Genomic DNA, 15,705 nt, shown 5'->3' with positions numbered 1-15,705 from the left:
TCTGTGAAGAATTTTTTTCCTAATGTCCAGTCTAAACCTACCCAATTGTAGCTTTAGGCCAGTCCCTCTTGTTCTATCACTAATTAGCTGTGAGAAGAGGCCAGCACCACCCTCTCTACAAAGTTCTTTCAGATAGTAGTAGAGAGCAATGAGGTCTCCCATCAGCCTCCTCTTTCCCAAACTAAACAGACTCAGATCCCCCAGTCTCTCCTCATAAGACTTTTTTCCAGGCCCTTCACCAGATTCATTGTCCTCCTCTGCACTCACTCCAGCACCTCCACATCACATACAGTTAGGAGTTAAAAAATTCTGATGACTGTGAACACTTGCTTAAGACATTTTAAAAGGTCTTATAAGTTGAGTGGTCTTCTGTTTTCTGAAGTAACTAATCTCTGAATATTCGTCTTTGACTACAGGAATTTATGTTAATGGTCAGGAAATTTGGAACTGCACTTTCATGAGATTTTTTAAATGACTGCTCAAGTTTTTGGGAAAGGCTTTCTAATGCAGAGCTTTAAATTTGTTTTGCCTGTAATATGTGTAAAAAAGGGACAATTTGTACATTAAAAAATAAGAAAAAAAAAGTTAACCAAAAGATTCATTGATAGAGAAGAAAAGCATTTGATATTTTTTTCATCCTGGGACATGAGCAGAAATGTGTGAAAGTATTAACTATAAAAAATAAAAATAAAAAATGAGCATGTATTTCCAATCACTATCAAAATAACCTTAAAAGACCTACACAAAAGTCAACAACAGGTAACTATGAAAATAGTAAGAACAAGTGTATACACTCAATACCAGCATCTTATACATACATTACTAGACCCTTATATTTTTATTCTTTCAGAATTTGTAAGGTACAGTGTTTTCTAAAGTAGTAACATTAAATAATATGTATATGCCTGCACTATAAGTGACCTTAAAGCACACAGCATTTTAGAAGTGAGGCATGGGAAATACACTATGTATTTGCAAAATTATTGTTAATGGTAAAAAGAAGAGTAGGAAGGTGTGGGCCCCCTCAGAAAGAAAACAGGTTAACTGGTGACACGTGACATGGAGAAGGCTGCGGATCTCAATGACTTCTTTACCTCAGTCTTCACTGGCAAGGGCTCCAGCCACACTCCCAGAATAATGGAAGGCAATGGCAGGGACTGGAAGAAGGAACTGCTCATTGTGAGTGAAGATCAGGTTCATAACCACCTGAAAAACCTGAAAGTGTTGAAGTCCAGGGGACCCAATAGGATACACCATAGGTGCGGAGGGAACTGATGGATGAGGTTGCTAGACCGCTCTCCATCATATTCCAAAAGTCCTGGCAGTTCAGGGAGGTCTCCACTGACTGTAAGAGAGAAAACATAACTTCCATTTTCAAAAAGGGAATGAAGGATGACCTAGGGAATCATAGGTCAGTCAGTCTCACCTCTGTGCCCAGTAAGATCATGGAGCAGATCCTCCTGGAGGCACTGCCGAGGCAGAAAATTAATAAAAGAGGTGTTTGGGTATAATCAGCATGGCTTCACCAAGGGCAAATCCTGCCTGACAAACCTGTGGCCTTCTAATAAAAGGTCACAACATGAATAGACGAGAGATGAGCAACTGACATAATTTACCTGAACCCAAGCAAGGCCTTTGACACTGTCCCACACCCCATCCTGGTCTCCAAGCTGGTGCAGTATGGGTTTGATGGATGGACCATTCAGTGGATAAACAACTGGCTTGACAATCACATCCAAAGAGTGGCTGTCAATGGGTCTATGTCCAAATGGAGGCCAGTGACAAGAGAAGTCCCCTAGAGATCAATACTGGGAACGGTCTTGTTTAATATCTTTGTTGGCAACAGGGACAGTGGCATTGAGTGCACGCTCAGGTTTGCTGATGACACCAAGCTGTGTGGTGCAGCGAACACAGCAGAGGGAAGGGATGCCATCCAGAGGGACCTTGACAGGCTGGAGAGGTGGGCCCATGACAATCTCATGAGGGGCCTTTGACATGGTCCCCCACAGCAAACTGCTGTCTAAGCTGTCAGCTCATGGCTTGGACTGCAACACTGTGCTGGGTTAGGAACTGGCTGGAGGGCCAAGCCCAGAGAGTGGCGGTGAATGGTGCCACATCCAGCTGGTGGCCAGTCACCAGTGGCGTCCCCCAGGGATCAGTACAGGGCCCCGTCCTCTTTAACATCTTCATTGATGATCTGGATGAGGGGGTTGAGTCAGTCATCAGCAAATTTGCAGATGACACCAAGTTGGGAACAGATGTTGGTCAGTTAGAGGGTAGAAAGGCTCTGCAAAGGGACCTCGACCGACTGGAGAAGCTCAACATGAGCCACCAGTGTGTACTTGCAGCCCAGAAGGCCAACTACATCCTGGGTTGCATCAAGAAAAGTGTGACCAGCAAGATGAGAGAGGTGGTTCTTCCCCTGCACACCACTTCCGTGAGAGCCCACCTGGAGTATTGCATCCAGGTTTACAAGAAGGATATGGATGTGCTGAAACATGTCCAGAGAAGGGCCACAAGGATGATCAGAGGGCTGGAAATTCTCTTCTATGGAGGCAGGCTGAGCAGGTTTGGGCTATTAAGTCTGGAGAGGAGAAGGCTCTGAGAGACCTTATTGCAGCCTTCTAGTATGTGAAGAGGGCCTATGAGAAAGCTGGTGAGGGACTTTTTAAGATGTCAGGTAGTGAAAGGAGTAGGGGGCTTGGAGCAAAAGTAGAAATGGGTAGATTCAGATTGGATGTTCAGAAGTTCTTCACCATGAGGGTGGTGAGACACTGAACAGATTTCCTAGGGAGGTGGTGGATGCCCCATCCCTGGAGGTTTTTAAGGCCAGGCTCCATGTGGTTCTGAGCAACCCTGGCCATTGGCAGGGGGGTTGGAACTCAATGATCCTTGAGGTCCCTTCCAACCCTGACAATCCTGTGATTCTATGATTCTGATTCTTCTGTATCTTGCTTTGGCCACTAGTTAAATCCCTGCACCCCATCATTACAGAGAACAACAATTAATTAAATTAAGTATTTGAAATTGCATGAAAGTAATTTTTTTTGTTTGCCTAGCACACATTCACATGTCCGAAGAAAATACTGCAAATTATTTTCTAAAATATTTTCTAACAGCTACGTATTTCCACTTTGTAAGCCATTTCAAGAAATCTGCATACCATTTTTTAACAGCCTGTAAGGGTTTGGGGTTTTTTAAGCCTAAGTTGTGTTGGCTACCTCTCCTTTTGTTTCATTGTTTCACAAAATCATTTTGTGTGACTGTCAAGCAGATGTGTTTTGCTCCTTAATCTTCCTAGCACAGCTCCCCAGAAGAGGCTTTACAACATAAACTGCAAAGTACCATTTTCACAGCAGAAACAAGTGTTCATCTTCAAAAAGAGGCATAATAAAAATAGGGCTGTAATGAACATGCTAATTCTGGTCACAAGGTGCTATGTACAGAGCAATAACTTAAAGTTCAGATAGTTCTGGGCTAAGATACACCCATTTGAGATAAACGTCTTTCCAGTGTATGAAGTTCCACAAATGTATTCTTTTGCTTTCCCTGTTTCTATTTATTCCACTTTAAAAGCCTGTCCTACTAGCAGCCCCCTGGCAATAATCAATGTGATTATACAACAATGGTTAAGCCAGATGAACACTGGTACACATGGTTTATACAGCTCCAGCTGGAACACGGCAAGTTTCTCCTACCGCGCAGCTAATACCCAGAATATGTACAGTCCTTCTCCCCATTTGTCTAGAAATGAGACGTCCCACGGCACATATTCCAACATTATAGCCATGCCACTCCATTTGTCTGATTTCCATGCCCTCAAAGATAGCTGTCCCAGATGACAGATTACTTCAAAAGAGTTCCTTCTAATTTCAGTACTACTGGGTACAGTGAAAATAAAGAAATGAGCTTCTATTTTCATTGAGTCTTTTACTAATGGCAGAAATTAAAAAAAGAACACTTTGGATTCATCATCTCTGGTTTGGTGGTGTTTTTGTTGTTTTGGGTTTGTTGTCAGTTCATTTTTTTTTCCTAAGAAGTGTGGAAGTGTTTTGCACTTCTGAGACAGTAATAAAAATAATTTCCCTGAATTCTCTCTCTCTTAATCTCTGTGTGTATCAATGGACAAAGAAACACTGTTCAATAAATATTTCACTTTTTATTTTATGCAGTCATGACTGACTGACATTAAATCAATCGGTTTCTACAAGCAGGAAAAAGAATAATGTTGTAGGTACTTTCCATAGAATTTTTACTTTAATTCTTCCACCCATACACAATGCCCATGCTATGATGATGCTGTATCTCAGTATTTTTAAAATGCACAGTATGATTAACAACAACAGAGAAAAAACTGCACTAAGAAAACAAACTACCTTCTGCTTAAATGCCCTGTGTGGTTTCTCTCTTTACTTCCTAGACAGCAAAGAATACAAAACAAAAAGCAGCAATATTAGTATTGTACTATACTGGATCTTTTCCACCCTTGCTTAAAACCTGCACTCTTCTGTGCTGCAGCCATATACCTTCTCAAAAGGTTGTTGAAGCCAATTTTCTCAAGATCTCCCTACAGTGCTGAAAAACCTTTATCAAGAAAGTTTATTTTTACAATAATTTTAAAAATGAAAAGCAGAATTTGTCAAAATTAATTGCATGGAATTGTTGCTGAACAGGGCACCTCGTTTCCTCCTCCTGAACAATTCATATACTTGCAGAGGATGCCAGAATCCTTGTTCTACAGCCATGAAAAATGTCAATTACTCACCATTTGCAAGGCAAAAAAAACAACTAGGTGGCTTTAATAAGGAATGAATGGACATAATAATAGAAGTTGTTTCATCTCTGATATCTGCAGAGTATGGGATGAGCCTACACTTTGTTGTCATTCATGGCCAGCTGAACACTGGTAATTCTGAATTAAATGATCAAAGCACTGTTCCACAGTTCTTAGCACAAGTTTTCAAAACAAAACCCTCCAAAATAAATAGCATCAATTCCTTTCTATGGAAAGGGACTTCTAGATTTCTCCATACAAGCCTTTTTCCCTTTCATATTCAGCATTCACGTAAGTGAATCTATCCAGGAAAGCAGAAAAATCAAGAGCAGTTTCTATTTATCGCAGACATTTCATCTTGGTCCAGACTGTCACAATATTCAGCCCGTCCAATATAAGTTTAGCCTGTAAACTTTTCCTTATTTACTCTGGTAACAGAAAAAAACCCCAATACTTTGTTGCTGCTAAGGCCCTGAAATGTTATTAACTGTAGCTGCCTTCTCTGTCCTTTTCCCTTCTTGTATTGTGAAGTTTCAACATCCAGATGCTAAAGACTTTATTTATATTCATAGTTCTTAGAGAGCCATGTGCTACAGATTGGTCATATAGTGTAACAACTGAACAAAACTGAGTAAAATCTGTGGTGCACAGAATTACTGCAACTCTATACTGCCACAGATAGAAAAAAATCAAACATCTGGTTCCAAAAATACAAATATATGTGCAAATTATGTATAGCAATTAAACTGCATTTAGTGAAACAATCAAAGAGTTAAACTGCATTTAGCAAAACAATCAAACAAGCAAAAATAAATATAGGCAGATACTTAACTTCTGGGACCATGTCTCATTTGAGGGTCACATTACTTGCAGGTTGAATTGTGGGCAAATTCTTACTTTCTCCACAGGCTGCTTTCTTGCAAGAGGTGCAAATGCCAGATTGAGTCTGTGAAAGCACCATCATGGAAAGACTTGAAAAACACACGAAAGGTGTGTGTGCATCTACTGCCATGCAGTCGCATGGGATGCTCCAAGGATGAGTAAAAACCTAAGTGGACCACAGATCCAACTCACTCCACTCTTTCATAGTTGATCATTTGTTAATTCCTGTCCACATCTATGATGCACATTTATTCCTACAGCAGCTGTGTGAGGCACAGAGGCACTGTTTCCCACAAAGTCATAACCAGATGGAGTCTTTTCCACAAGGCTGTCCTGAAGGGTCAAATGGCAAAACATGCCCTAGCCCAGACAATGGGCTAAGTACCTGTGAATGTGCAAACCTGGTCAGTTCCTGGGGTCCAGATGGTCCAGACAAAATGTATAGCATGTGTAATTAACCTTGTATGCACCTGTGAATGTGCAAAACTGGACACTTCCCTGGATCCAGATAAAGAGGCAGCATGAATGATTAACTTTGTAACACAGCTGTGAACTGTGCGTGTCACTGGCCATTTTTGGATATGCCCCATCCTATAGGTCCAGTGATCAGGGTTTTGTGTTACCAAAGGGCATTAATGGCTTGGAACAGCATTTAAACCAGCCAAGAAGTTAGGCAACTTGCCTTGTTCTCACCCAGCAAGCAACAAAAGCCAAATGCTTCTGGATAGCAGCTGAAGGGCCCGCTCTATCAGAGCAACTACACTTGGAACTTGTTCTTACCACAAAGAGACAAGAGCCAAATACTGCCCAAGTAGCACCTGAAGAACCTGTCCTAACAGGCAACAACTACACCCAAGGCATAAAGGGGAAAGGCTCCAAGAGAACTGAATCCTAGAAGAGGCTACAGACAATCAAGGGAGCACGCAAGAGAGGCCACCTAGCCCTCTGCGAGCCAAGGACTGATTGAATTGCAGCCACAGCATCTGGGAAGATCCTAGACAGAGGAGCAAGTTGTGAGTACATGGCTAATCTGCCACAGAATCCCATTTGTGAGAAAACCACAGATCACAGTACCTGCATTTCGAGTCTGAATTGCTCTACTGGAAATGTTAGATCTGTGCTTAAATCATTTAAGTGTCTTTATATGTGGAATGCAATACCCACAACTGAATAGAACCTGTAAATACACTGTGTAAGTCAGTCATAGCAGAGCTTGAAGATACACCGCCCAAGATATCAAGTAGTAAAATATTTAAAAATATACATTTTATTACAAAGGCTACTATTGCAGACTGTACAAGATGAAGATTTGTGTAAGTCTACAAAGTACAAGCTTGTTAACAGAATTACTTACCTTCCAGCCTAGCACCTGTAGCACTCAACTACCTTTTGTTTTGGAAAGCAATATATCAAGTCATTGTACTTAAGGCACTTAAGGCACTTCAAAAATTCTAACCCTGACAAAATTTCCCTACAATGCTCTGTTACTATGCATGATCCTTGCTTTCTTTGATGTTATTCCTTTATATAAACCTACAGTCCTAGTACATTCATAAGCTCCCAAATGTTCCCAGTTTCAGATTAAACCCATAAATCTATTCCCAAGGTCAAAGTATACCCTAGCAGTTGCAAAAGCCATCCATATTATGGTTGCAAACAATACACAGTCTTTCATGTCATATTAGACAACTTTAAAATTAATCTAAATTTTAACTGGTTAACTAATAGCATACATTTCTCATCATCAAGCTTTTGTATACCATTATGCATTATTTTTAAAACAATGTTGCTCATGTTGTCTGAAGTAGTACAGAGCTATTTCACTAAGAAATAGGTAGCAGAACTACATACGCTGCACACACACACACCCCAAAAAAAAAAAAAAAAAAAAAGAGAGAGAAAAAAGAAATAACCAATAGGACAAACAAACAAACAGATCATATTTTACAGTCAGTCAGTTTTGAAGGTCAGACAACTCCCATATCTTTTTCAATCACTGTGGTCCTAGGTAGAGAGATAAGAGATTCTTCTCTTCAAGCCTCAAAATGAGAATTTTGGTTTGTTTGGTGCATTCCAAAACACATGCATGCACAGCTCAGGACCACAGAGTCTCATAAAGACTTTTAAAAAAATCTCTGAAGACAAAGAATAGTTCTTCACATGGTAGAGTTTTCACATGTTTGGGGTTTTGTTGATCCTTTTCTCCCCCTCCCATTTACTATCTCCCTATAGTTTGTGAAACTTTTAATGCACTACAAAAATGCTACTTCATGTTAATTTTTTTGAAAGTGCAGAAACTGTGTGTAAAAAGTGTTTCTATCAGTTAATGAAGGGAAAACCTTATCTTAGGGAGTTAACAGGTCCATGGCACTGCTAAAATATGAACCTATCACTCTTCCCATTCTCATTGGCTAGACTGAAAAGAATTTTTAAACTATAACTGAAAAGAACTTTACAAAGGTAATGGAAGAATCATAGCATTAAAGATAAGTACATTAAATTTTAAAAAGGTTTGCTTACACCAGACAACATCTACCAAAAACAAACAAACAAAGTGTTCTTAAGTATTATCTGTTCAGCAGGAATACCAGGACTGTCCACACTGACTAAAAAAGCTAAGAGAAGTACAGAAATGTGTATATATATATATATATATATATATATAAAAAAATTTCTTTTTATAAATCCGATTTCAGATAAAAAATAAGAGAAAAATCTCATCACTCTACATTTGTGGCAATAGGATTAAATGAAAAATAAAGCAAAAATTTTACAAATTTTCTTTAAATTTTGTAAAGCTGGCTAATTATTTTCAATTCCTATAAACAAATGACAGTTAATTCTGTTAATCAAGTCATGCTATGTAATATCACAATACAAGACTGTAATTATCAGTCATAAAACCAACTCTGCAAACTGAAGGGTGTGGTATTTCATGAAATGTCTCCAAATTCAATTTCTATTCATTTCCAGATGACAGAATGAAACATTTAGGTCATTTGACTTCTAGTATTTACTCCTTGTGAGTATTATCTAGACAGTAGAGTCGTCAGCACATTCACAGCTTCACTCCAGAAGAATGGTTGAAAAAAATTAATTTTTTTCCTTTACTGTCTTCAAAAACTTCTTGCCATTCTAATTATACCATTCAGGTAATGTATATTTAAAATGGAAGAAGCCCTCTCCTTTTCTATGTGTTCTGTCTTGGGGGGAAAATTTTGTAGCAGCTTTACCTCATCTAAAAGGTCACTGCTAATTGGGCAAATTTCCGTATGAACATTGATCACACTAAGCTAAGATACCAAGGACGCCACTAAAGTAAATCAGTACAGCACTCCTGTTTTACTCCTTTGCTTCACCCTTACCTGTCATATCTCACATAGTCACATCAACATTTTATTGTAAAAAAATCAGAAACTCAGTATTTCAAACATTAAATGAAAAAGTGTGTTTTTAACAATATCAGGACTATAGTAATGAGCATTTGAAAAGCTGTCCTTAACTCTCCCTGAGGAGAAAACTTTATTTTACAACATAGCACTTTCAGATCTGTGAAGTAAACTAGTTCTGTTTACAAACAACTTACCACGTAAAACTGTGAGTCTTGTGGACACACTTATTTCACCAACACTGTTGGAAGCCACACACTCATAAATAGCTTCATCTCGTGGAGTACGCAGCGGTTGTATTCTGAGAACTGATCCAGATCCATCATCGAACTCTATTACCTATAGAAGGAAACAAAAGCTGTCACAGATGTTGTTACAAATGCCTATCCCTCAGTTAATATGTTCATACTTGCTTTTCAAGTACTTGAGCTAGGACAAATTCCATACGGACAGCAAAATGTTAAAGAGGCAATGTCTTAGAATACATAGAATAAACCAGGTTGGAAGAGACCTTCAAGATCATCGCGTCCAACCCCTCAACCAATCCAACACCACCTAAACAACTAACCCACGGCACCAAGCACCCCATCAAGTCTTCTGAAAACCTCCAGTGATGGCGCCTCCACCACCTCCCCCGGCAGCCCATTCCAATGGGCAATCACTCTCTCTGTATAGAACGTTTTTCCTAACATCCAACCTAAACCTCCCTGGCGCAGCCTGAGACTGTGTCCTCTTGTTCTGGTGCTGGCTGCCTGGGAGAAGAGATCAACATCCGTCTGTCTACAACCTCCCTTCAGGTAGTTGTAGAGAGTAATAAGGTCACCCCTGAGTCTCCTCTTCTCCAGGCTAAGCAACCCCAGCTCCCTCAGCCTCTCCTCACAGGGCTGTGTTCCAAACCCCTCATGCATTGCTGTTCCATGAGTACTGGATGGCTGCCCTAAGACAAGTTTCAAGAAAATACAGGATGAAAATCAAGCTCACATTTCCCTTCCAAGCAAACAAGGGCTGTAAGAAGGATTCTGTAACTTAATGTTCTTTTATGCCGAAGTGCACCACCAATCTCTCTTCATTCTCTTAGTTTAAGTACTCTACCTTCAAGTGCCAGTTGCATTCATTTTAATTGCTGCAGGCTATATTCCCACTCTACTTACAAAGCCCAGTTCACCCATTCATTCGGCTCCAATGTGAAAAAGGGTCAGTAATTTCTGAACAAGGCAGGACTACAGTTTAGCTATGCATTTAACCCACAGAAGTCAGTAAATCTATCCAATGATGTATTAGAAATCATGTGAATAATTAAGAGGCTAATTAATCAATATATGCATAAAATAATTTCCATACATGCCTATTTGAACATGTTTGCATCTGTGTGCCTAATTTACACATAAGCAATCCACTATATCTTTATATTTGTTGAGAGTGAGAGAAATAAAACACAGGGTTAGGAATCACGGTTACATGCCCATTATATTCCCATTTTCATTGTAGGAATTGCTCAGCTACTTCTTAGCAGTGGTGGAGGTCTAAGTGGAAATTAGATAAAAACATGGTTGTTTTCTGAGAAGAAACTGGTTTCGTAGCTCCACAGACTGTATTACTTTCCCTTGTTCTAAGTAAAACCATTGTCCTAAAAAAAACCTAAACAACAAAACATTTCTATCACATTCTAGTAAGAACAAAAGAGAAAAGAATAATTAGCATTTTTGCTAAATTGACATATATGAGGGAAAAGAAAATTTCAGTCTTGAGGCAGACAGACTCATGTTTTGTACATAAAAAATGTAAGCACCAGATCCAAATAATCACAATTGTAACATTCAAAAAGAAACATTGTTATTGTTTCAGTCAGAACTCTCAGTAATCCTAGCCAGATCATAAATAAAAACAATTGCAGTGGATTGGGTTGGGTGAATATTGTAGATTAAGCTTCAAGTCTAGAGTCTCCAAAACATGTATAATAATATGGCTTTACTTTTCCTGTGATGAGTTCTCCCTTTTCCTAAATATCACAGATAGTAAATTCATTCCACTCCCTCATTCACTGAATGTCATTTTTTTTCATTTGAAAAAGCATAGATTTTTAATAAAACCGGTCTCATATAACAGGGTAGAATGGTAAGGTTTTTAAATTTGAGTTTTATCTCTTACTCTTTAAGGTCTTCTGAGAAAGACTTAGTAACTTAAAGCAGATTTTTCTAATTGATATTACTTGTATTGATTTGAAGCCAGAGGAGGAAAAAATATTCCTTTTTGTATCACATTAATCCTTACTATATGTTTGCAGTATAAATAAAAGATGAATGATTAATAGCATAGTATCATAAGGTCTTACTGTAGCCTTTAATTTCAGAAACAATGTATAGTTCTCACCAATATTCTAACTCATTTGTGAGAAATAGCCTGCAAGTCAGAATATTCAACATTAAACAATGACAAAGGGAATAAATTATTTGCTCCCTTGTTGCTAAATAAGACACTAAGAATGTGCACCAAGTTACAGCAAAAAAGGTTCAGGTACAACTTGGGGAAAAAAAAAGTGACAGCAAGACTCATGAAACACCATAAGAAGCTGTCCAGCTTACTGGGGGAAGAGGGAAAAGTAACCAACAGCATCTCTGGGAAAGACTGTGGATTAGGTGGCCCACTGAAGTCCTTTCCAGAGTATTTAATAGGCCTTTATGAAGGCAGGCGGCCAGGTAACACTCTTTCATATCTGGTATTACTAAGTAATCAAACTCAGAGAAATATATAAAAAAATTAAATGAAAGAAAATTAAAAGCCCATCTAATTATTCTCTTATTGGTGCAGATGGCAATCTTGGATGTTTCTTTTATCCCCAAATGTTTCAGGTGACCTTTCATAATCTTATTCTTGTTGTTCTGTTCATATTTAGAGGTTCTACAGCATGAATTAATGGCCTTACTTTGGACAGAAGTAAGGGAAAGCTGCTTAAAATAATGATGTGCTCTGTATACTTTATAACTACTCTGTTCAGTATTTATAATAAAAATTTTAACACTTGGTTAGTGTTTTCTTTTTGTTTGAATTATGTTCTGGCATACTTTGGCTATACAGCTTGTTGAACAGTCCACTAAAGGCATTTTTAATATATTTTATATATACATTTATTTTATTCCTATATTTAAGTATTTTTAATGGAAATAAAATAGGGGTTTTTTTGCTTTTTCTCACTAAAAACAGGTACACATGCACATAGAAGCAAATAAACCACAACATATTGCAAAATAAAACTGCATCAAGACGGTAAGAAATGTACAGGTCCAATCTTAGAAATCACCTTGAGTGGAAATTTTGTGACCAGAAGAGGATAAATTTGGTAAAGTTTATGATAAAATGTCTATGTTAATCCCTCCAGTCAATTACAGCTCTGCATATGATCTGCAAAGTGCAAACACTTCTCAGTACTAGGAGGTCACATTTAAATTCATGTTTTTATTTTTCACACTGCAGTAAATCTGCAGACGAAGAATCACATTGGTTAATGAGCAAATTTCTGTGTCTTTAAATATTTTTTACCAAGAAAAGGAGAAAAAATAGTTTATACATAAAATCTTTTTGTTGTTGTTGTTGATGTAAATCTAACCTGAAAACCAGGACAAGCAATCTTTTCAATTGCTACTACTAGATGTTAACAGAGAAGACTTTACTATTCTCTCAACTTTTAATAGGTGTATCTTAGATTATTTGATCAAACAATTCACATTACAACTGTTTTACACACTAATTAGCCATCTTCCAAACAGTTATTTTCTTAACACAGAAGTCTCTTGAATAGTGAAAAGACAGTAAAAATTATACTCTCTTAGTGCCAGTTTTGGTATTCATTCTACACGCCTCCTCCCATTTTCTAAGTTTTTCCTTCATGTTAAAGGTCAATCCATATTTGATATTAAATGTTCCTGACATTATAGGAGGGAATAGTATTTGTTGCCTTATTTTCCACAAATAACCAGCATCCTTTGAGACGATTATCTTCACTGTTTTCTTTAATTGAAGACTGTAAAGAGAGAGAGGAAATAGCTTTCTCTGAAGCTTTTTCCTAAGTCATTTTGAGAAAATAATCAAAAGCGAAAAAGTTTTACATTTCGTTTTCAGCAGCAGGGACTACAATATCCCTTTCATCTCTCTCTGCAACAATGGTAAACAGCAGAAGCAGTAGCACACTTGGTCTGTTCAATTGCATACTGGTGCAAAAGGAGGTGGATAGCTCGCTGGAAAAAACAAGCATTTTCACCATCTCCTTCATGGAAAATATAGCTGGCTGAACAGAAGCATACCAAGATTCCCCAATTAGACCTTGCTAGTTTAGAAAACTGCAGTAGCAGTCTTCTCTTCAATAGTGCTATGCATGACTAGTTTGCATAACAAAATTTTCTCAAGACTGCTCCCACTGAACTATCCTCGATACAGCTATTTTTCTTAAAAACTTGTAATAAACTACATATATTGTGATAGGAAGTGAGGTTGGAATTAATGTTTTTCAGAGGAACAGAACAATGGACCTAATACCTCAAATCTCTGATTGCTGACTTTTTTCCCCTTTTTGTTCCAGACAATTTTAGGTCTTGGATCTCCTGTAGCTTGGCAGATGAATGAAGCGACTCCTCCTGAAACCCCTGTCTGGTCAACGGGAGTTCTTGTAAACTTTGGTGGTGCTGAAAGAAACAAACAAAAATATAACAAAAATTAATCAAAGTAGTAAACATAAAAACATGGCATGTCAAGATTTCAAAATGAGAAAATGATGGGAAAGTTTAAATTCTCCTGTGACAGTATTCACCTGCAAGAGAAAGTATTAAAAAATAACTGATCAGACACTCTGAGGCAAATTATCTACTAGCATGGTTCAGGTGAACATAAAAGTTTGAACTCATTTGCACCATATGACAATTTACTTTTCCCATTGCTGTTGAATACAAAACAAACAAAATCCTCTTAATCTACTACACTCTGCAAACTACAAGGCTATTTATCAAATAGTGCATACAGCAATATACATGAAACAATCTTTTTCCCAGCAAACTTCACTGTCATTGTTACATAATGAAATAATTCCCTATTTGTAGACATTTTTTCAAGGAAAAAACCCAAGGTTTTAAGGCTGAATGTAAAGACATTATTGTATGTAGGGACTAATAATATCTACATGAATGAAGAAAGCTTCACATTCCAGTATAGAAAGGAATTGAGGTGATATCTGTGTTTCACTCAGACCAAAATTTGCTGAAAAAATATGGTATGTGGCTGCCCCAAGCTTCCCTTTGCATAACTAAGTAATTCCTGAAAAAAGCTATTGCAGAACTCTTCTCCAGTGGCTAATCTTGAAAGCAGAACACTTATCTTTAAGGTATCTTGCAGTATCAGAAAAAGACAATTATTATAAGAACATAGATAATTTCACATGAAACTGAAAAGTCATTGTAGTCCAGTACGTATTTTAATGCCTACAATAGCCATTTTTATCAGTTTGTCTTTAAATTCACATTAAATTTCATTTGGCAAGCCAGTTAAATTATCTGCTTGAGGCTCAGCAGCTGCATCAGAAGGATAACAACATCTGCATGTTTAACACTTGTTGTGAGGAAAAACTCATTTATGGTCAAGAGATACTCAGACTATAGTTATAGGACCCAGGAAGCCAAGGAGAAAGATTGGTATTATGCAATCCATCTTTAAATTATTCAGTCAACATATTAATCTCATTACATATGAACGTACCACCAGTCTAAGGGTATCTGAAACCATAATCCAAAAGAATCAAAAAAAGAAAAGTAGCATTTGTTCCCTTTGTCTTTATAAAAGTTGTTAATTAAGGTTTGACACAAATTATCTCCACAGTTTATGTTGTCAGTTTCTTGACATTGATTCTGACCTAAGTTGCTAGGCACTCTGATAGCAAACAGAATTACGTTGCACACACAGTTGTGCTTATTAACATGGGAGGCAATTTTGATTGAGAACTGACAACTATTTTCAATCTCCCTTAACAACAGCAGCGCAGAGTCCAACAAAAACTCTTTATAGCACACTTCATTAAGCACACTAACAATCTATATGGGAACCTTCCAGTGCAATTAAATCTGCCAGAAAATCAGATGTAATACGTTGCCAGCTATAACATTACAGCCTTTCAGCACTTTTGAAACTAAACTTGGTCACATTTCAATAAAGCTGCAATTAAAATAACAAAAGTGTAATTAAAATAACAAAAGTAAAATTCATTTAAAATCAGCATCTCAAATTTCTGGACTTTAACTCTCTTCTTGGCATCAACAAAATTGCAGCAATATTGGCTACTAAATGCAAACAATACAAGCATCGCTTGTTTCTGCTTGTTTGTCTACCAGTGCCTCTTCAGATACTTGTACTGATACTGAATGCTGATACCTTGTTGTTGTGGTTTAAGCCCACCCAGCTGGCAATAAAGCAACCATGCAGCTGCTCACTCACTCCTACCCTGCTCTGGTGGGGAGGAGAAGGTCACAGGTGAAAGATAGGCTCAGCTTGGGGAAAGAAAATCAATTTCATTTAAACAACAAACTCACAATGAAAGTACCAATTAAACCATACTAGGACAGGGATAAAGACAATTTATTTTAAATATACCCCTTCCACCCTTCCACATTCTTCCAGGGCCTA

The 15,705-nt window shown here is 37.8% G+C and overlaps 1 protein-coding gene across 1 annotated transcript in view; it reads right to left on the bottom strand.

Moving 5' to 3' along the window:
* Positions 1-15,705, bottom strand: part of PTPRD (protein tyrosine phosphatase receptor type D) — a 455,736-nt gene that overhangs the window by 264,864 nt on the left and 175,167 nt on the right. Inside the window, exons 3-4 of the mRNA XM_054178769.1 lie at positions 13,576-13,721; positions 9,243-9,384 (exon numbers count right to left, since the gene is read on the bottom strand). Coding sequence (XP_054034744.1) covers positions 9,243-9,384; positions 13,576-13,721 — 288 coding nt within the window. The remainder of the gene's footprint in view (positions 1-9,242; positions 9,385-13,575; positions 13,722-15,705) is intronic.

This window comes from Dryobates pubescens, chromosome Z (assembly GCF_014839835.1).
Source record: "Dryobates pubescens isolate bDryPub1 chromosome Z, bDryPub1.pri, whole genome shotgun sequence".
Classification (NCBI taxonomy): domain Eukaryota; kingdom Metazoa; phylum Chordata; class Aves; order Piciformes; family Picidae; genus Dryobates; species Dryobates pubescens.
This window is presented reverse-complemented; position numbering and strand designations above follow the sequence as displayed.